Below are 20367 nucleotides of genomic sequence, written 5' to 3'. Positions count from 1 at the left end.
GGAAATATGTGGACTTGCTCGCCCCGCTACTGATGAGGACCTTTAATGAGGCAAAGGAAAGGGGACAGCTGCCCCCGACTATGTCTGAGGCAACGATATCGCTTCTCCTAAAGAAGGAAAAGGACCCGCATGAGACCTATTTCCCTCCTAAATGTAGACGCTAAGATTCTGGCCAAGGTAATGGCAATGAGGATAGAGGATTGTGTCCCGAGGGTGGTCCATGAGGACCAAACTGGGTTTGTGAAGGGGAGACAGCTGAATACGAATATACGGAGGCTGCTAGGGGTAATGATGATGCCCCCACCAGAGGGAGAAGCGGAGATAGTGGTGGCGATGGATGCCGAGAAAGCATTTGATCGAGTGGAGTGGGATTATCTGTGGGAGGTGCTGAGGAGATTTGGTTTTGGAGATAAATATGTTGGATGGGTGCAGCTGTTGTATAGGGCCCCAGTGGTGAGTGTGGTCACGAATGGACGGGGATCTGCATACTTTCGGCTCCATAGAGGGACAAGGCAGGAATGCCCTCTGTCCCCATTATTGTTTGCACTGGCGATTGAGCCCCTGGCAATAGCATTGAGGGGTTCCAAGAAGTGGAGGGGAGTACTTAGAGGAGGAGGAGAAGAACACCGGGTATCTCTGTATGCGGATGATTTGTTGTTATATGCAGCGGACCCGGCGGAGGGGATGCCAGAGATAATGCGGACACTTCGGGAGTTTGGAGAATTCTCAGGATATAAACTGAACATGGGGAAAAGCGAGTTGTTTGTGGTGCATCCAGGGGAGCAGAGCAGAGAAATAGACGACTTTCCGCTGAGGAAGGTAACAAGGGACTTTCGTTACTTGGGGATCCAGATAGCCAAGAATTGGGGTACATTGCATAGCTTAAATTTAACGCGATTGGTGGAACAAATGGAGGAGGACTTCAAGAGATGGGACATGGTATCCCTGTCACTGGCAGGGAGGGTGCAGGCGGTTAAAATGGTAGTCCTCCCGAGATTTCTCTTTGTGTTTCAGTGCCTCCCGGTGGTGATCACGAAGGCTTTTTTCAAAAGGATCGAAAAGAGTATCATGAGTTTTGTGTGGGCCGGGAAGACCCCGAGAGTGAGGAAGGGATTCTTACAGCGTAGTAGGGATAGTGGGGGGCTGGCACTACCGAGCCTAAGTGAGTACTACTGGGCCGCCAATATCTCAATGGTGAGTAAGTGGATGGGAGAAGAGGAGGGAGCGGCGTGGAAGAGATTGGAGAGGGCGTCCTGTAGGGGGACTAGCCTACAAGCTATGGTGACGGCCCCATTGCCGTTCTCACCGAAGAAATACACCACAAGCCCGGTGGTGGTGGCGACTTTGAAAATTTGGGGACAGTGGAGACGGCATAGGGGAAAGACGGGAGCCTTGGTGGGGTCCCCGATAAGAAATAACCATAGGTTTGCCCCGGGGAGAATGGATGGGGGATTTGGAATATGGCAAAGAGCAGGAGTAACGCAACTGAAAGATCTGTTTGTGGATGGGAAGTTCGCAAGTCTGGGAGCGCTGACCGAGAAATATGGGTTGCCCCAAGGGAATGCATTCCGGTATATGCAACTGAGGGCTTTTGCGAGGCAACAGGTGAGGGAATTCCCGCAGCTCCCGACGAATGAGGTGCAGGACAGAGTGATCTCAAAGACATGGGTGGGGGACGGTAAGGTGTCAGATATATATAGGGAAATGAGGGACGAGGGGGAGATTATGGTAGATGAGCTGAAAGGGAAATGGGAAGAAGAGCTGGGGGAGGAGATTGAGGAGGGGCTGTGGGCGGATGCCCTAAGTAGGGTAAACTCATCGTCCTCGTGTGCCAGGCTAAGCCTGATTCAATTTAAGGTGTTACACAGGGCGCATATGACTGGAGCACGGCTCAGTAAATTTTTGGGGGTAGAGGATAGGTGTGCGAGATGCTCGAGAAGCCCAGCGAATCACACCCACATGTTCTGGTCATGTCCGGCACTACAGGGGTTCTGGGTGGGGGTGACAAAGGTGCTTTCGAAAGTAGTGGGGGTCCAGGCCTAACCAAGCTGGGGATTGGCTATATTTGGGGTTGCACAGGAGCCGGGAGTGCAGGAGGCGAGAGAGGCCGATGTTTTGGCCTTTGCGTCCCGAGTAGCCCGGCGCAGGATACCGTTGATGTGGAAGGAAGCCAGGCCCCCGGGTGTGGAGACCTGGATAAATGACATGGCAGGGTTTATAAAGCTGGAACGGATTAAGTTCGTCCTAAGGGGATCGGCTCAAGGGTTCACCAGGCGGTGGCAACCGTTCGTCGAATACCTCACAGAAAGATAGAGGGAATGGAAAAGAAGAAGGTAGCAGCAGCAGCCCAGGGGGGGAGGGGGGGGAGGGGGGGGGGGGGGAGGAACCAGAAGGACTCTCAGGTTTGTTAATATATATGTATAATATGTATAGGTCGTTGCTATAAATAATTGTATTTTGGACTGTTAAATCATATTTTTGGAGAGTGTTTATCTGAGACGAGGCAGTTGCCATTTAGTTTTAGTTTTAGTTTTTGTTATATATTATTTATTCTTTGTTTATAAAACAGGTCATTGTTATTTATACGGTTATATTATTGTGTAAAGGAGACACAATGTACTGTGATGGTTGACCAAAAATTTTCAGTAAAATATTTAAAAAAAAAGAAATATGCTCTCCCAGGCTGTTACAATCCCGGTCGGGACTGTTAATATTTAAAGAGAAATCCAAACACTCAGTAATTAACTAAAAGAACCATAACACAGGATTACATTCCTCTTAGCAAAACAAACTTTAATGGAAATTAAACAAAATGAATAAAGTTCATGCTACTAACCTAACACTATGATTGGTAATTATTCAAGTTCTAATCCCATTCTACATTCAGTGCCACCCAAGGGTTCCCTTACACACCAGTCGACGAGGACCCAGGTTCGATCCCGGCCCTGGGTCACTGTCCGTGTGGAGTTTGCACATTCTCCCCGTGTCTGCGTGGGTCTCACCCCCACAAGCCAAAGTTGTGCAGTGTAAGTGGGTTAGCGATGCTAAATTGCCCCTTAACTGAAAAAAAAAAATTGTGTACTCTGAATTTATTTATTTTTAAAATCTGTATGAATATTGGCCTCGGGGGCATTATACAGCAGACGAATCCAGGAGGCAAATGTAAGACAGATTGCAAATCTCCCCAAAATCTCAAATAAATAGTTCCATTCCAGCCTATCAAGTGTTTTTCAGCATCCAAAGACACAATGACCTCAGGCTCCAGAGCAGTGGAGGGGGAGAGGACAATGTTTAAGAGGCGTTGAGCATTGGCCGACAACTGCCATCCCTTCACAAAGCCTGTCCAATCTTCAGGAACGATAACTGGGAGACACGGCTCCAGCTGGAACGACGCCCTCAGCCAACAGCTTAACATCGGTGTTCAGAAGTGAAATGGGTCGGTACGACCCACCTTCTACTGGGTCCTTGTCCCCCTGGAGGAGCAAAGAAATTGAGGCTCGAGTGAGGGTCAGGGGTAGTGACCCCCTGCACAGCGAGTGGTTAAACATGTCCATTAACAAAGGTATGAGCTGCTCCGAGAACATTTCTAAAATTCAGCTGGGAAGCTGTCCGGACCTGGGGCTTTGCCTGATTGCAGCTGCCCAATACACATCAATATTCCTGCCCGGCACAGGGGGGGGAATCCAATTCCCATCTCCTGCCTCCCTCTCCGGTCGGGAAATGTAAACCATCCAAAAAAACCATCATACCTGATGTATTTGGAGGCTCCGACTCATACAGCTCACGGAGATATGAACCGAAAGCTGCATTAACCTGGAGAGGAGCTGATCCAGGTTACCTTCCTTATTCCGAAGGTGATCAGCCTTCTCCCCATGTTTGTGCAAGGTGTCCCTGGAACAGCGTAACTGACCCACAGCCTTATCCATAGATATCAGTTCAAATTGGAGCTGTAATTTCATCCTGTACGTCAGTCGCTCCGGTGTTGGGACAAGTGAATATTGGCGGTCAACTTCCAAAATGGAGTCCACCAGTCTTTGTCGCTCCAATCTCTGTTTTCATGGTGTGAGCTTTATGTGAGATCATTTCCCCCATGATTACATCTTTAGGGCCTCCCAGAGTGTGGAAGGAGATATTGACTCTGATTTGTTGAGCTTTGGCCGCAGACAACCACTCACAACATTTATCATCAGACCTCAGCGTGGTGTCGAGTCTCCAAGGTGGGCGTTGGGAAGGGCCAAAATCAACAAAATGAGGGGCGCGGTCAGAGAGGACAATTGCCGAATATTTGGCTGCCGCCACTGAAGGGAGGAGGGACTTAGCAACAATAAAACATCAATTTGGGAATAACAAGACTCCACTAAAATTAAATTTAAGCTCCTATTCACAAACTTAACCCCGTCAGAATGAACATGGTTCAGTCCTGGATGTGATTAACAGCAGCAATAACAGCAGAATCCAACCCCTGTCATCACTCGTGAACTCGCTGGTGTCTCCGCAGGTGTGTTGACTGAGTGAATCCCTTCCCCCGCACCGTGCAGGTGACCGGCCTCTCCACGGTGTGAACTCGCTGATGTCTCCGCAGGCTGGATGAATGTCTGAATCCCTTCCCACACTGAGGGCAGATGAATGGCCTCTCCCCACTGTGAATTTGTTGGTGTCTCCGCAGGCTGGATGAATGTCTGAATCCTTTCCCACACTGAGAGCAGGTGAATGGCTTCTCTCCAGTGTGAATTCGCTGGTGTATCCGCAGTGTGGATAACTGAATAAATCCCATCCCACACTGAGAGCAAATGAACAGCTTCTCCCCAGTGTGAACTCGCTGATGTTTCCACAGGGTGGATGAATGTCCAAATTCGTTCCCACACTGAAGGCAGGTGAATGGCTTCTCCCCAGTGTGAACCCGCTGGTGTGTCTGTAGGTGGGATAACTAAGTGAATCACCTCCCACACGGAGAGCAGATGAACGGCTTCTCCCCAGTATGAACTCGCAGGTGTGTCTGTAGGTGGGATAACTGAGTGAATCCCTTTTCACACTGAGAGCAGGTGAACGGCCTCTCCCCAGTGTGACTGCGTCGATGAGATTCCAGCTCTGGTGGGAAACTGTATCCCTTCCCACAATTCCACGGTTTGTCCATGTTTTGGGTCTCCTCGTGTCTCTCCAGGTCCAACAGTCAGTTGAAACCTCGTCCACACACACAACACGTGTACAGTCTCTCCCCGCTGTAAATGGTGCGATGTGTTTTCAGGCTGTGTAACTGGTTAAAGCTCTTTCCACAGTCAGTGCTCTGGAACACTCTCACTCGGGTGTGTGTGTCTCGGTGCTTTTCCAGTCACACTGATGGTTAAAATCTTTTGAAGTCAACAGGTCGGGCAAACATTTCTCCTTCCAGATTTAATGGTTGATGAACCGAGTGAGTCTGTCAGATCTAGACGTGATGTTTGAGATTTCTGTCTGTAAATCCTATCCTTTTAACATCCTGTAAAAGGAGTTTACAAAAGACATCATTGTCAGTACAGGATAGAAATTCAGAACAGATTATTTTAATTTCTCTGGAACATTCTTTCCTCTGTTCCCCCAAAAGCTCTAAATCTCAATCCCACACACTCTCCCTCCATTCTCACTCGGCTGTATCTAATATTCACCCTCCCAATTCTCCTGAAGGTGCTGATTCAGGCTGATTGACAGATCCATGCTCACTGCTTCCTGTCCTGGACACAGAGATCATAAGAAATAGGAGCTGCAGTTGGCCATTCAGCCCATCGAGCCTGCTCAACCATTCAATGAGATAATTGGCCGATCTACCTCAGCACCATTTTCCCAACTATTCCCCAGTTCCCTCGATCACTTCAATATCGAGAAACCTATCAGTGTCTGGCTTGAAAATACATGATGACTGAGGCTCCACGGTCTCTGGGGTAGAGAATTCCAAAGTTTCACCACATCCTCGAGTGAAGAAATCCCTCCTCATCTCAGCTTTCTCTCCATTTTCCTGCCTTTTCCCCATAACCCTCGACTCCCTCGCAGGTTTCGATGGCGAAGCAGTGATGGTGAGCGTGCCTTTTGTTTCTCTTTGTTTGTGCCTGAGAGGATGGGGGAGGGGTGGACTGTAAGGGCGGAGGGAAGTCAGCGGCCTTGGCCGGGGGCCACCATGCTAGCTGGGCGGGCTAGTTAACGGGAGTGAAGTGGGCGGTTGCCAGGAGGAAGGGGTGGTGGGGGGGGTGATTGGGTTGTTTTTTTGTTTGGGTGATGGGGGTGGGGGGAAGGGGGGGGGAAGAGGGTTTCTGAATTGACTGCGGTTGGTGTGTCGCAGTTGGGAAGGGCGAGATGGTGGCAGATTTCAGAAGGCAGGCCTGGTGACCCGGGTTGGGGGCTGGCTTAAAATGGGATCTGGCTGATCGGCAAGGGAGCCCCCCCCCCCGGACCAGGCTGGTCAGGCCCCCCCCCCCACCGACCAGGCTGGTCAGGCGCCCCACCGACCAGGCTGGTCAGGTGGAACGTGCGAGGGTTGAATGGGCCGGTTAAACGGTCACATGTTTTTGCGCATTGGAGGAGCCTGAAGGCGGATGTGGTGTTCTTGCAGGAGACGATCCTGAAGTTGGGGGATCAGACGAGGCTGAGGAAGGGGTGGGTGGGGCAGGGGTTCCACTCGGGGTTCGACATGAAGACGAGGCGGTGGTGGTGTTGGTTAATATGACAGTGGCTTTTGAGGTGGGGAGCATCTTGGCCGATTGGAGGGGTAGGTGTGTGACCGTTAGTGGGAAGTTGGGGGGGATGCCGGTAGTCCTGATTTATGTCCAGAATTGGGACGAGGTCGACTTTATGAGGCGGGTGTTAGAGAAGATCCCAGACCTGGACAATGCACCGGATGATTATGGAGGGTAATGTTGATACGAGCCTGAATCCGAGTTTGGATCGGTCGAGTTTTAAGTCGGAGGGGGGAGGAGGGTCATGAAGCACATCAGGGGCGGACCCACCGAGGTTTGGGAGGCCGAGGGCGAAGGAGTTTTCGTATTTCTCCCGTATGCTCCGGGTGTATTCCCGGATCGACAGTTTTGTTATGGACAAGGTGCTGTGGGCCGGGGTGGCCGACTCGGACTACTCGGTGATTGTGGTTTCCGGCCACGCGCCGCACTGGGTGGATTTGTGGGTGGTGAAACGGGAGGCCCAATGGCCGCAGTAGAGGTTAGATGTGGGGCTGTTGGCGAATGAGGGAGTGTGTGAGCGAGTGACGGCTTCCACACGGGGCTATGTGGAGTTCAACGACACGGGGGAGGTCACAGCCACCACGCTGTGGGAGGCACTTAAGGCAGTAGTTAGGGGGGGAATTTATTTCAATCGATGTGCATAGAGAGAGGGTGGAGCGTGAGGAGAGGGCGACGCTGGTAGGGGATATTCTGAGGGTGGATCAGAGGGACTCGGTGGCACTGGAGGAGAGGTTGTTAAAGGAGAGACAGAGGCTCCAGATGGAGTTTTGGTTGGTGTCCACGGGGCAGTTGCGGAGGGCCAGAGGGGCAGTGTATGAGTGGGGAAAAGGCGAGCAGGATGCTGGGCCATCAGCTGAAGAAGCAGGCAGCGGCGAGGGAGATTGGAACAGTGAGGAACGAGAGGGGCATCTGGAGGGGGTGAATGGGGCATTTGAGGCCTTCTATAGGAGGCTGTACGTGATTAAGCCCCAACCAGGAAGGAGAGGTCGAGACGGTTCCTGGATGGGTTGGAGTTCCCCAAGGTGGAGGGGGTGAGGGTTTGGGGCTGAAGGAGGTCTGTGTGTATGTGTATGGGCCCCGTGGGTGAAGCAGGTGTTCCTGGAGATGGGATGGGAGGGGGCGGGGTGTTGCTGAATTTGACAAATTATTATTGGGTGGCGAACATTGCGATGGTGAGAAAATGGGTGATGGAGGAGAGATCGGTGTGTGGGTGGGTGGAGGTAGCATCGTGTAGGGGCACGGGTTTGAGGGCACAGTTGTTGGCACCTTTTCTGTTCTCCCCGGTCAGGAACTCCGTGAGCCCGGTGGTGGTTTCAGCGTTTTGGGTGTGGGGTCAGTGCTGGCAGCATTTCGGGCTGGAGGACATGTCGGTGTGGGCACCGATACCTGACAACCACAGCTTTGTGCCGGCGGGGCTGGATACGAGGTTCCGGGGGTGGCGGCAGGTCGGAGAGAGAACTTTAGAGACTTGTTCACAGGGGGGAAATTTGCGAGACTGGAGGAGTTGGAGGAATTGTGAGAGTTGCCAAAAGGGAACGGCTTTAGGTTCCTGCAGGTGAGATATTTCTTGAGGAGAGAGGTGCTGTTCTTCCCGGGGCTGCCGCCTCCGGTGTTGCAGGACAAGTTCAGAGGATGATATAGGGGAGGGGACGGTATCGGATATCTACAGGGAATTGATGGAGAGGGTGGGTGCCCCGGGGGAGGAGATTAAGAGCAAATGGGAGGAGGGGTTGGGAGGGGAGGTGCAGCCGGGACATGGGCCGAGGTCGTGCGGAAAGTGAATGCGTCCTCGCCGTGTGCGAGGTTGAGCTCATCCAGTTTAAGGTGGTGCATAGGGCCCACATGATGGTGGTGAGGATGAGCCGGTTCTTTGCGGGGGTGGAAGGTGGGGAGGCCGTGTGCGGAGGGCCCGTGAGTCACGTTCACATGTTCTGGGCGTGTCTGAGACTGAGGGGTTCGGGCAGGGGTTCTCGGATGTTATGGGTGTGGGGGTGGCCCTGGGTCCGGAGGTGGCGATATTCAGTGTGTCGGAGGATGCGGGACTCCAGGTGGGGAGAGGTGCCGATGTTTTGGCCTCTGCGTCCTTGATAGCCCGGAGACGGATTTTGTTGTGCTGGCGGGACTCGGAGCAGCCAGAAGCAGGAATGTGGGTGAGCGACCTGGCAGAATGCCTGCGGCTGGAGAAGGTCACGTTTGCTTTGTGGGGGTCAGTAGAGGGGCTCACCCGGAGGTGGCAACCTTTAATTGAACATTCGGTGCTCACCAATGGTTTACAGTCGTTGAATTTTGAGCTTGAGAGAGGGACTAGACAGGGCTGCCCTATGTCTCCTTGTTGTTTGCGTTGGCCACTGAGCCCTTGCCGGAGGATCTTTCATCGGAGGCTCTGATATCAGGACTGGAGGGTGGGGTGAGGCAGCACAAGATCACTCTGTGTGCAGATGACGGGCTGCTGTTTGTGTCGACCTCCAGTGTTTCAGTCCCGGCCATTATTGGAGTAGTGGATAGATTTTTTTAAAAAGTATTTTTATTCAGATTTTAGCATTTTAATGATTACAGCACAGAACATTACAAAATAAAAGCAACACAAAACCCCCAGACCCACCCCACCCCCAACACCCGAACCAACCTCCCAACCTCACTCCCTCCCCTCCCCACCTCATTCCCTCCCCACCTCATTCCCTCCCCTCCCCACCCCCTCCTCCCCCCTAGCAGTTGATGATAACCAGAACCAAAGTGAATTTATTAAATGGTAAGTTGGGGGTGGTTGAAATCAATTAAATTCCAGATAACACAAATCTTCAATTTAAAAACTTTCATTTCTATAGCACCTTTCACAACCACAGGATGTCCCAAAGTGCTGTGCACCCAATGAAGTGTAGTCACTGTTGTAATGTAGGAAATGCAGCAGCTAATTTACACACAGCAAGATCCCACACACAGCGGTGTGATAATGAGCAGATGATTTGTTTCTCGGGATGTTGATTGAGGGATAAATATTGACCAGGAGACTGGGGATAACTCCCCTGCTCTTCTTCAAAATAGTGACTGTGGGAACTTTTACATTCACCTGAGAGGGGCAGACAGGGCCTCAGTTTATTATCTTATTTGAAAGAAGGATGTTCTGACAGTGCAGCACTCCCTCATTGCTGGGATGAATATTGCTCTCAGGCCTCTACACTGAGATTTGAACCCACAACCTTCTGACTCCGAGGTGAGAGAGCTGCCCATTGGGCCACGACTGACACTATAGACAATACAAAGTTAGAAAGTGAAAGTTACCCTTTAAATCCCCTACCCTTTGCCTCCAGTGCTTAAATCTAGTAATAAACCCCAGGTATAAATAACCTGTCTGTGCGGAGTCTGCACATCCTCCCCGTGTGTGCGTGAGTTTCCTCCGGGTGCTCCGGTTTCCTCCCAGTCCAAAGATGTGCAGGTTAGGTGGATTGGCCATGATAAATTGCCCTCCGTGTCCAAAATTGCCCTTAGTGTTGGATGGAGTTACTGGGTTATGGAGATAGGGTGTGGAGGTGTTGACCATGGGTGGGGTGCTCTTTCCAAGAGCTGGTGCAGACTCGATGGGCCGAATGGCCTCCTTCTGCACTGTAAATTCTAGGATAATCTATGAACATGGATTTGACTGACAAATGTAGAAGTGTCGGTTTGGAGCCACAAGTTTTGACTTCCCATGTGAGCCTTGGGAACCTTTCTTTCTTTTAAATAAATTTAGAATACACAATTGTTTTTTCAATTAAGGGTCAATTTAGCATGTCCAATCCACGTAGCCGGCACATCTTTGAGTTGTGGGAGTGAGACCGACGCAGATACGGGGAGAATGTGCAAACTCCACATAAGCAGCGACTTGGGGCAGGATTGAACCTGGGGCCTTGGTGCCATGAGGCAGCAGTGTTAACCACTGCGCCACCATGCCGCCTCTCGGGCACATTTCTGTCTCTCTATTGCTCTTGTCAATGACAACCAGGCAACGGAGTTGAGGGCTGAATTTAGCTGAGAATAACGGGGCCTGCACCCCAGTTGGGAAACTGCTTTGCATTAATAGAGAGAGCCATGATGTGGAGATGCCGGCGTTGGACTGGGGTGAGCACAGTACGAAGTCTTACAACACCAGGTTAAAGTCCAACAGGTTTGTTTCGATGTCACTAGCTTTCGGAGCGCTGCTCCTTCACCTGATATTCATCTAATATTCACTCTCCCAATTCTCCTGAAGGTGCTGATTCAGGCTGATTGACAGATCCATGCTCACTGCTCCCTGTCTTGGACACAGAGATCTGAAAATCTTCATGTTGGCTTGCCAGACAGATATATGCCTACATAACTGGACTGAAAATGTGTGTAACATACAGACTGGATTTACTTCCTTTTCTTCAGTTGTTGTAAGTCACCAATGTTCCCCCAGAATGAGAAAATAAATGGAAAGGGGGAAATATGGATTTCCTCCCAGATGTTGCCCAGAGGGGGAAGCTTACCTCCAACTTCTGTGTTGTGACGTGACGTTAAAATGGAACCCTGCCTGAAGCAGCCAATAGGAATCACTCTGCTCCGCAGTGACGTCCCGGGATTCCAGTGCGCAGGCCCGGCGCGCGGATACGGGAGCCCCGCCCCCACCCATTCTTCCCACTCCCCCTGCAACTCCACGAGATGGTTTCCAGGCAACCGGCTGCTCCGGCCAGGGCGAGCATCCCCCGTGCCCTCCCTTTCTCCCCGGGACTGCGCATGTTCAAGTGTGAGGGGAAGCTGCGCATGTGCGGGGTAGAGGCCCCTCACTGACCTTCCTGCGCGGGCTTTGTGTGAATGTCCATTGAGCTTCACACAGACTGAAACCGCCTCCTGTCTCTAACATCTGTGAGTAAAACACTTTCTTTTCTCCCCCTTTCCATTTATTTTCTCATTCTCACCTTCAATTGGTCACTTGCAGCAACTGAAGGGAAAGGAAGTGAATCAGGGAGGATGCAGACTCTGGAAAGCTTGGTCCAGGTCTCTCTCTCTCTTAAACACATTGACATCCTTTGCTCACTCAGCTTGACACATTTATTTGTCTGGCTAAAAGGATGGTCTCTTCCCTAATGATCACAATTAAAGGGCTGGTTTCCCCAGGAGTTGGCTGACATTTAAGGGACAGTAAATTAATATCGGACAGAGATATGTCTCGTGTTGTTTCATGGTACAGATTAGATATCTTATTTATGGTTCAGTAATAAAGTATGTTTATTATTATTTCTAGTCTTGCTATGTTGTACTGTAGCTACATTATATATTCCAGTCATCTCTTCCCTCAGAGGGTTGATAGTCTCTGGATTTCTCTTCCAAAGGGACCACTGGAGTCTGGGGGTCATTGAATATTTTCAACGATTTGTTTGACAGATTTCTGATTGACGAGGGAGTCAAAAGTTGTGGGGAACAGGTAGGAAAATGGAGAGAGTGCTGAAGTGAGGAGGGATTTCCTCATTCGAGGATGTGGTGAAGCTTTGGAATTCTCTCTCTGGAGAGCTATTGATCCTCAGTCGTCAACTATTTTCAAGAAATTGATAGGTTTCTAGATGTTGAATATATAAAGGAATATGGGGGATAGTGGGGGAAGATGGTGCTGAGGTAGTTAGGCCAATGATCTCATAAATGTTTGAGCTAGCTTGATGGGCCAAATGGCTCGCTGCAGCTGCTACTTTTTATGGTCCCAGTGTCCTGGAGAGGAAGTGGCAACTCTGGATATGTCAATCAGCCTGAATCAGCACCATAAGGAGAATTGGGAGGGTTAATATTAGATACAGCAGAGTGAGAATGGAGAGAGAGTGTGTGGGACGGAGATGGTATTTGGGAACAGATGAGGAAAGAATGTTCCAGTGAAAGTAGAATTGTCTGTTCAGAGTTTCTGTCCTGTACTGACAGATGTCTTTTGTAATTTGTTTTTACAGGACATTGGAAGGGGAGGAAATACAAACAAAAATCTCAAACCAAATCTCTACATCTGACAGAGTCTCTCAATTCCTTGGGACCTGAATATTATCAGCCTTTGTATGTGGAAGGAGAAATCTTTGCCTGATCTGTCGGCTTCAAAATATTTCAAACCTCAGTGTGACTGGAAAAGCACCGAGACACATACACCTGAGTGAGTGTTCCAGAGCACTGACTGTGGAAAGAGCTTTAACCAGTTACACAGCCTGAAAACACATCACACCATTCACAGCGGGGAGAGACCCTACCCTTTTTCTCTGTGTGAACGAGACACAAACCATGGGGAAACCATGGAAATGTGGAGACTGTGGGAAGGGATACAAAGCCCCATCGGAGTTGGAAGCTCATCGACGCAGTCACACTGGGGAGAGGCCATTCACCTGCTCTAAGTGTGGGAAGGGATTCACTCAGTTCTCCCACCTGCAGACACACAAGCGAGTTCACACTGGGCAGAGGCCGTTCACCTGTTCTCAGTGTGGGAAGCGATTCACTCAGTTATCGCACCTGCAGTCACACCAGCGAGTACACACACAGGAGAGGCCATTTACCTGCTCTCAGTGTGCGAAGGCATTCTCTCACTTATCCAACTTACGGGTACATCAACGAATTCACACTGGGGAGAAGCCTTTCATCTGCTCCCAGTGTGGGAAGGGGTTCAGTGATTCATCCACCCTGCGAACACATCATCGAGCTCATACAGGGGAAAAGCCATTCATCTGCCCTTAGTGTGGGAAAGGATTCACTCACGTATCCAACCTGCGGGTACACCAGCGAGTTCACACCGGGGAGAGGCCATTTACCTGCTCTCAGTGTGGGAAGGGGTTCATTGATTCATCCACCCTGTGGACACATCAGCGAGTTCACACCGGGGAGAGGCCATTCATCTGCTCTCAGTGTGGGAAGGGATTCAGTGATTCATCGTCGCTGCAGACACACCTACGAGTTCACACCAGGGAGAGGCCATTTACCTGCTCTCACTGTGACAAGGCATTCAGTGATCCATCCCACCTACGGAGGTACCAACAAGTCCACAAGTGATTACAGGAATTGTATTCTGCTGTTGTTAATCCTGCTCTCAATTGCATCAAGGATGGCATTTCGTTAATTCTGCCATATTGTCAATAGCGATGGTTGGAGAGTTTCTTTCTGCTTGACTATCTGGACTAATAACTTTATTTCCAGTGGGCTGATGCTCTTTGAGCCTTGTTGTGAATACCTGGCTAAATTTCACAAAGATCAGATTGGAACCTCCCAAAGCATGCCACATTGTCATGAAGATGGGCTATGGTGGTATATGGTTCTTTTGTTTAATTTATCTGGGTGTTTCTCGCAGAAGAAAACTATCAGGGTATGAGGGACATGTTGTTTGAGGTGGACTGGGAAACCACATTAAATGGTTTGATGGGACACAGGCAATAGCTAATATTCAAGGAAGTATTATATATCTACCAGTGGGTCAGTTAACTCAGTTGGCTGGATGGCTGGTTCATGATGCGAAGGGGCCAACAGCACAACTTCATCTCCAGTACCGGCTGAGGTTATCCGTGAAGGGTCTAGCTTCTCAACATTGCCCATCACCTGAGGTGCATTGACCCTCAGGTTAAATCACCACCAGTCAGCTCTCTGTCAAAGCGGAGAGCCACCTATGGCCCTCTGGGATTTTGGAGACTTTCATATCACATCTATACAATAAATATAGATTTCTTTAAGGAACAGAAATCCAACAGAAGTGATGGAACCATGGCTAACAAGAAAAGTTAACGGTTCCATTAGAGCGAAGGAAAAGGCAGTGCATTCCAGACCGTCAGTGGGCTGATGCTCTTTGAGCCTTGTTGTGAATACTTGTTTTCAAATTTCACAAGGATCACCGAGTGAAAGGATGTTTGGAGGTAAGAATATATTTACTTCACATTTCATTTTGGAACCCCCCTAAATTATGCTCGTTGCCATAGAGATGGACAATGGTGATTACATGGTCCTTTGTTTAATTTATTCGGGTGTTTCTCACAGAAGAAAACTGCCAAGCTAAGGGGCAAGTTGTCTGTGGGAAACTGGAAAATTACAATAAAAGGCACGATGGTGGACAGGAAATTGCCAGCATTTAAGGAATTATTACCTGTTGACATTAAATATAGCTTGTTTTAAGGAACAAAAATTCCAAAAGGAACAGTTATGCGACCCTGACTAACAAGAAAAGTTAAAGATTCCATTAGATCAAAGGAAGAGACTCATAAAGTGGCGTAAATAGTAGCGGGCCTGAGGATTGGGAACTTGTTTTAGAATTCAGCAAAGGAGGACCAAGAAACTGATAAAGAGAAAATAGAATATCAGAGCAAACTGGGGAGAAACATAAAAACCGACTAGAAAAGCAACTTTAGGAATGTGAAAAGGAAAAGATTAGCAAAGACCAATGTGGGTCCATTCCAGGCAGAGACAGGAGAGTTTATAATGGTGGATAAGGAAATGGCAGAGAAACTAAACAATGTGTGTCTGTCTTCACAGAGCAAGATATTGAAATTGTCCCCGAAACACCAGAGAACCAAGGGACTAGTGAGCACGAGGAACTGAAAAAGTAGCACTGGAGAAATTCTCATAGAATTTATAGTGCAGAAGGAGGCCATTCGGCCCATTGAGTCTGCACCGGCCCTTGGAAAGAGCACCCTACTTAAGCCCACACCTCCACCCTAACCCCGTAACCCAGTGGTTGAAAGTTAATAAACCCCCAAAAGCTGATGATCCACATCCCAGAGTGTTGAAAGAGGTGGCTGTAGAGATAGTGGATACATTGGTGATCATCTTTCAAAATTCTATAGATTCTGGAATGGTTCCTGCAGATTGGAAGGTGGTAAATGTAACCCCACTATTTAAGGAGAGAGAGAGAAAACGAAGAACCACAGACCCATTAACCTGACATCAGCAGGATGGAAAATGCTACAATCTATTATAAAGGATGTGATAACATACGAATTAGGAACAGGAGTAGGCCACTCGGCCCCTCGAGCCTGCTCCACCATTGAATAAGTTCAGAGCTGATCTGATTGTAACCTCAGCTTCACATTCCCGCCGACCCCTCTGATAACCTTTCACCCCCTTGCTTATCAAGAATCTATCCAGCTGTGCCTTCAAAATATTCAGACTTTGTTTCCACTGCCCTTTGAGGAAGAGAGTTCCAAAGACTCCCAAGCCTCTGCCTCAAATGGGCAACTTGTTACTTTTAAAGTGACTCCAATTTCTAGATCCTCCCACAAGAGGGAACATCCTTTCCACATCCACCCTGTCGAGGCACCTCAGGATCTTATACGGTTCAATCAAGTCACCTAAACTCCATCGGACACAAGCCCAGCCTGTCCAATCATTCCTCATAAGACCAGCCTCCAATTCCAGGTATGAGTCCAGTCAACCTTCTCTGAACTGCTTCCAACACATTTCCATCATTCCTTAAATGAGAGCGATACTATACACAGTGCTCCAGATGTGGTCTCACCAATGACCTGTATAACTGAAGCATAACCTCCCTACTTTTGTATTCAATTCCCCTCACAAACAATAATTCTATTAGCTTTCCTAATTACTTGCTGTACCTGTATACTCGCCTTTTGTGATTCATGCTCTTGGACACCCAGATCCCTCTGAGTCTCAGAGCTCTGCAATCTCTGACCATTTAGATAATAAGCTTTTTTTATTCTTCTGGCCAAAATGGACAATTAAACATTTTCCCACGTTATTCTCCATTTGGCAGGTGTTATTCCACTCATTTAACATCTTCCTTTTTAACCTTATGTCCTCTTCACAATTTACTTTCCTGCTTACCTTTGTATCATTGGAACATAGCAGGGGTTGGCCATTCAGCCCATCAAGCCTGCTCTATCATTCAATACATTCATGGCTCATCATCCACTTCAATTCCTTTATCTCCACATCCCATTGTGTTATTGGTATTTAGAAAGCGGTCAGTCTCTACTTTAAACACACTCAATGACTGCACTTCCACAGCCCTCTTGAGTAAAGAAATGTATCCTCCGAGACCGGTCCTTGATTCCAGACTTTCAATTCCTTTAAGATCACCTCTCATTCTTCAAGATTCTGGAGACTGCACATCCAGTTTCCCCAATCTCTCTTCATAGGACAGTCCTGCCATCCCCGGAACAAGTCTGGTGAACCTTCATTGCCCCCCCTCTGTGGCAATACTATCTTTCCTAAGGTAAGGGGAGCAAAACTGCACACAGTACTCTAGCTGCGGTCTAACCTAGGTTCTACACTATTGAAGCAAGTCTTCACTTCTCCTGTACTCAAATCCTCTTGTGATAAAGGCCAACATCCCATTAACCTTCCTAATAACTTGCTGCACCTGTATGATAGCCTTCAGTGACTTATTGACAGGATGCCCAGGTCCATTTATACCCAGATCTCTTTACCCTCATTACCACTCACGTTAACTGCATACGAGGCTCAGGTCACACAGAATGAGACCATTCGGCCGATCGTGCTAATGCCAGATCTGTGAAAGAGCCAACCAATTAATCCCATTGTCCAGAAATGTTCTTTTCGTTTCAAGGATCTGTCCAATTCCCTTTTGAAGAAAGAGTTGAATCTGTTTCTTGCACCCTTTTCAGGTAATGCACTCCTGATCACAACAACTTGCCTGTATTTTAAAAACAAATTATTCAGGATATAGTATGTTTAGATTTTCATTGAGAATTTCAGAGAGAATCAAAATATTACTCAAAATTAAACCTCAATCTTCATCAATCATTTTAATGAGGGAACCAACTGTAATATATCCCAAGTTTGAGGAAAATCTAAAAAAAAAAAATCCTTTTCTATAACATCATAGAACCTCCAAAAGATTTAGATTTTAGATTTAAATATACTGTTACGTGTACTGAGATACAATAAAAAGTATTGTTCTGCATAAAGTGCAAGCAGATCGTTCCATACATGGAAAACAGAGGACATGCAATAAATACACAATGTAAATACACAGACATCGGGTGAAGCTTAATGAATGTAGTGCTAAGTGTAGTCATTGTTGTAATGTACAAAACTGTAGGTAGGACTGGGAAATCCATTTAATTTTATAATTCCATATTCATGGCTATAAGTAACAAGGTCAAGGAAGTCATTTTAAACTCGTAACATCTAGCTTCTAGCACAGATTATGGAACATTTCTTTGTTAATCACATATTGATTTCATGTTAGAAGCCAGTCACAAAACAGTTGATTATGCAACAATGAACTCTGATTAAGTTATAATTCGCAAAACAATGTAATAGATAATATTGTAATGGCCAAATTATTGTTTTATAAATTAAGATTGTACAAACCCAAATGTTTCTAAACTGCAGAGCGAGCAGAAATTGTTTATACAAAGAAAGTATTCTGATAAATAGCGGGCTATCATGTTCTATCTAAGTCTGACTCAAGAATAAGCTTATTATTCAACCTGATCAAGATTGGAAAAAAAAAAAAAAAAAGAGGGCAGCGCGGTGGCGCAGTGGATAGCACTGCTGCCTCACGGCGCCGAGGTCCCAGGTTCAATCCTGGCTCTGGGTCACTGTCCGTGAGGAGTTGCACATTCTCCCCGCAGGCTAAGCGGATTGTCCACGTTAAAATTGGCCCTTAATTGGGAAAACTGAATTGGGTACTTTAAATTTATTTTTCTTAAAATTTTTTTTTAATGAAAACAAAAATTAGAAAAGAAGAAAGCTATTGCCTTCCACAAACTGTCTTTTTAAACCAGTATATCTTGCATTAACCAAATGTATGAATTAGATTACTGTATTAATTAGCTACCAGCCAGTAGCAGTAATACCTAGTGAGCCTTAATCGATTTGCAACTAATGAATCCACTGTGAATCAGTAGTGATAGTGAAAGCTTGAATTTTATTTGCTGTAAAAATGTAAAAGCTTAATTGCTGTGTATGTAAAGAATGTGAAATGAAGATAAATGTACTGGCAAGAGAGACCTTCAAACTCTGATTAACCTCAACATTTGAAACTGTATGAATAAGGGATTGTACAGAATCAGATAAAGGGATAGTATCATAGAATTTACAGTGCAGAAGGAGGCCATTCAGCCCATCAAGTCTGGATCGGCTCTTGGAAAGAGCACCCTACCCAAGGTTAACACCTCCACCCTATCCCCATAACCCAGTAACCCCACCCAACACTAAGGGTATGAAACAGTTCTATTGTATTCCTGTCTAAGATAATGAGAGTAGGCAGTATAAGTAATTGGGGATCCAATTCAATTAATCTTGTGACCAAATTGACAATTATCATGTTACAACAGGCCCAACTCTGACATGAGTTAATGGACACTTTGGGGATAAAGGTAGAGGTTCCGAAGGTCTTCCTTGTTGGCCAAGTACTGAAGATTCCCGAGACCGAGTTCCGAGGAAATTACTGTCAAAGGAGCCAAACTCGCGAGGCTGAATTCCACAAGAATTACTGTCAAAGAAGGAGCCAGAGAGGGTTATGCTTCTACAGATTGATCACCCACATGAAGTTGTAAAAGTCAATGTCTGAAAGTTGTTCAGTAAATCATTTCATTTAATAAACTTTTAAATCTAGAGAATTCTGATCTTGCCTTAATTGGTTTGTCTGAACCAAAGTGAATTTATTAAATGGAAATTTGTGGGTGTCTGAAATCAATTAAGTTCCAGATAAAAGTTCAGATAATAGAAATCTTCAATTTAAAAACTTGCATTTCTATAGCGCCTTTCACACCTGAGGATGTCCTGTAGCCAGCTCAGATGGCCATGTGCAAAGGACCATGGGAATTATGGCCAACCCAGGACTCAGACAGACTCCGAGCTTGTGTGTGTATTTGCAACCCAGATAGCTAGACGCGATCGAAACCCCCGCTCGTTTGCATTCTAATGGCCCATTTCCCCAGAACAAAAGAACTGTACTCAGGTAACCGATACAGATACAGACTAAGTAACGCCACTCCCTTTGGTCAGGGAGCCCAAACAGCCAAGGTCAATGACCGCTGAGGACACGCCCAGCCATCAAGGCACCCGCCCCTTTATGGGCCAAAATCGAAGCCTGTCGCATTATTGGGTCCAAGTTAAGGACCGCCCCAGAGCGCGAAATCCCAGAGGGATAAGAAGAGACACAGCCATGCTCGGTCTCTCTTGGATCCGGCCTATGCCAACCCAAATGCAGTATAACGACCAGACAGACAAGTTCAAGACCAACGATCGCTACCAGATGGATGGGCCCAGCAGAAAGAGCCACTTCTTCCACCTAGCCACACAAGATCCAGACAAAGGCCTTGTCCATCTGCATAGAGTCGGTTGCCCTGAAGCTAAGTAGAGGTTATTGTAGTTGTTAGGTGTAGTTTAACTTGTCGTGTTTTGTGTTGCATGTCGAAGTAATCCTTGTGCGTAAATAAACCATCTTTGAACTTGAACTGACTAACTGGTTGTGTGGTCCTTTGATCGATATCCGGTAAAGCCTTGTGGTGGTATCATTTGATATCTGGCGACTTTAAAGAGCATCATTATTAAAAAGAGCAACAGGCCCAACATACTTTACAGTCGATGAAGTACTTTTGAAGTGCAGTCACTGTTATAATGTATGAAACGCAGCAGCCAATTTACACACAGCAAGATCCCACACACAGCAATGTGATGATGAGCAGATGATCTGTTTTTGGTGATGTTGATTGAGGGATAAATATTGACCAGG

General features: G+C 47.5%; 2 protein-coding genes across 2 annotated transcripts in view; one reads left to right on the top strand and one right to left on the bottom strand.

Annotated features, from left to right (window-relative positions):
• Positions 1-20089, top strand: part of LOC140422028 (uncharacterized) — a 30084-nt gene extending 9995 nt beyond the window's left edge. Inside the window, 2 exon segments of the mRNA XM_072507018.1 lie at positions 12961-14560; positions 15174-20089. Coding sequence (XP_072363119.1) covers positions 12961-13709 — 749 coding nt within the window. The 3' untranslated portion in view covers positions 13710-14560; positions 15174-20089.
• Positions 1-20367, bottom strand: part of LOC140417962 (uncharacterized) — a gene marked incomplete at its 5' end in the record, with an annotated part of 142429 nt that overhangs the window by 119393 nt on the left and 2669 nt on the right. The window lies entirely within an intron of this gene.

Source organism: Scyliorhinus torazame, chromosome 5 (genome assembly GCF_047496885.1).
Source record: "Scyliorhinus torazame isolate Kashiwa2021f chromosome 5, sScyTor2.1, whole genome shotgun sequence".
Taxonomy (NCBI): domain Eukaryota; kingdom Metazoa; phylum Chordata; class Chondrichthyes; order Carcharhiniformes; family Scyliorhinidae; genus Scyliorhinus; species Scyliorhinus torazame.
Note: the sequence above shows the minus strand (reverse complement) of the source record. Positions and strands in the feature narration are given on the sequence as shown.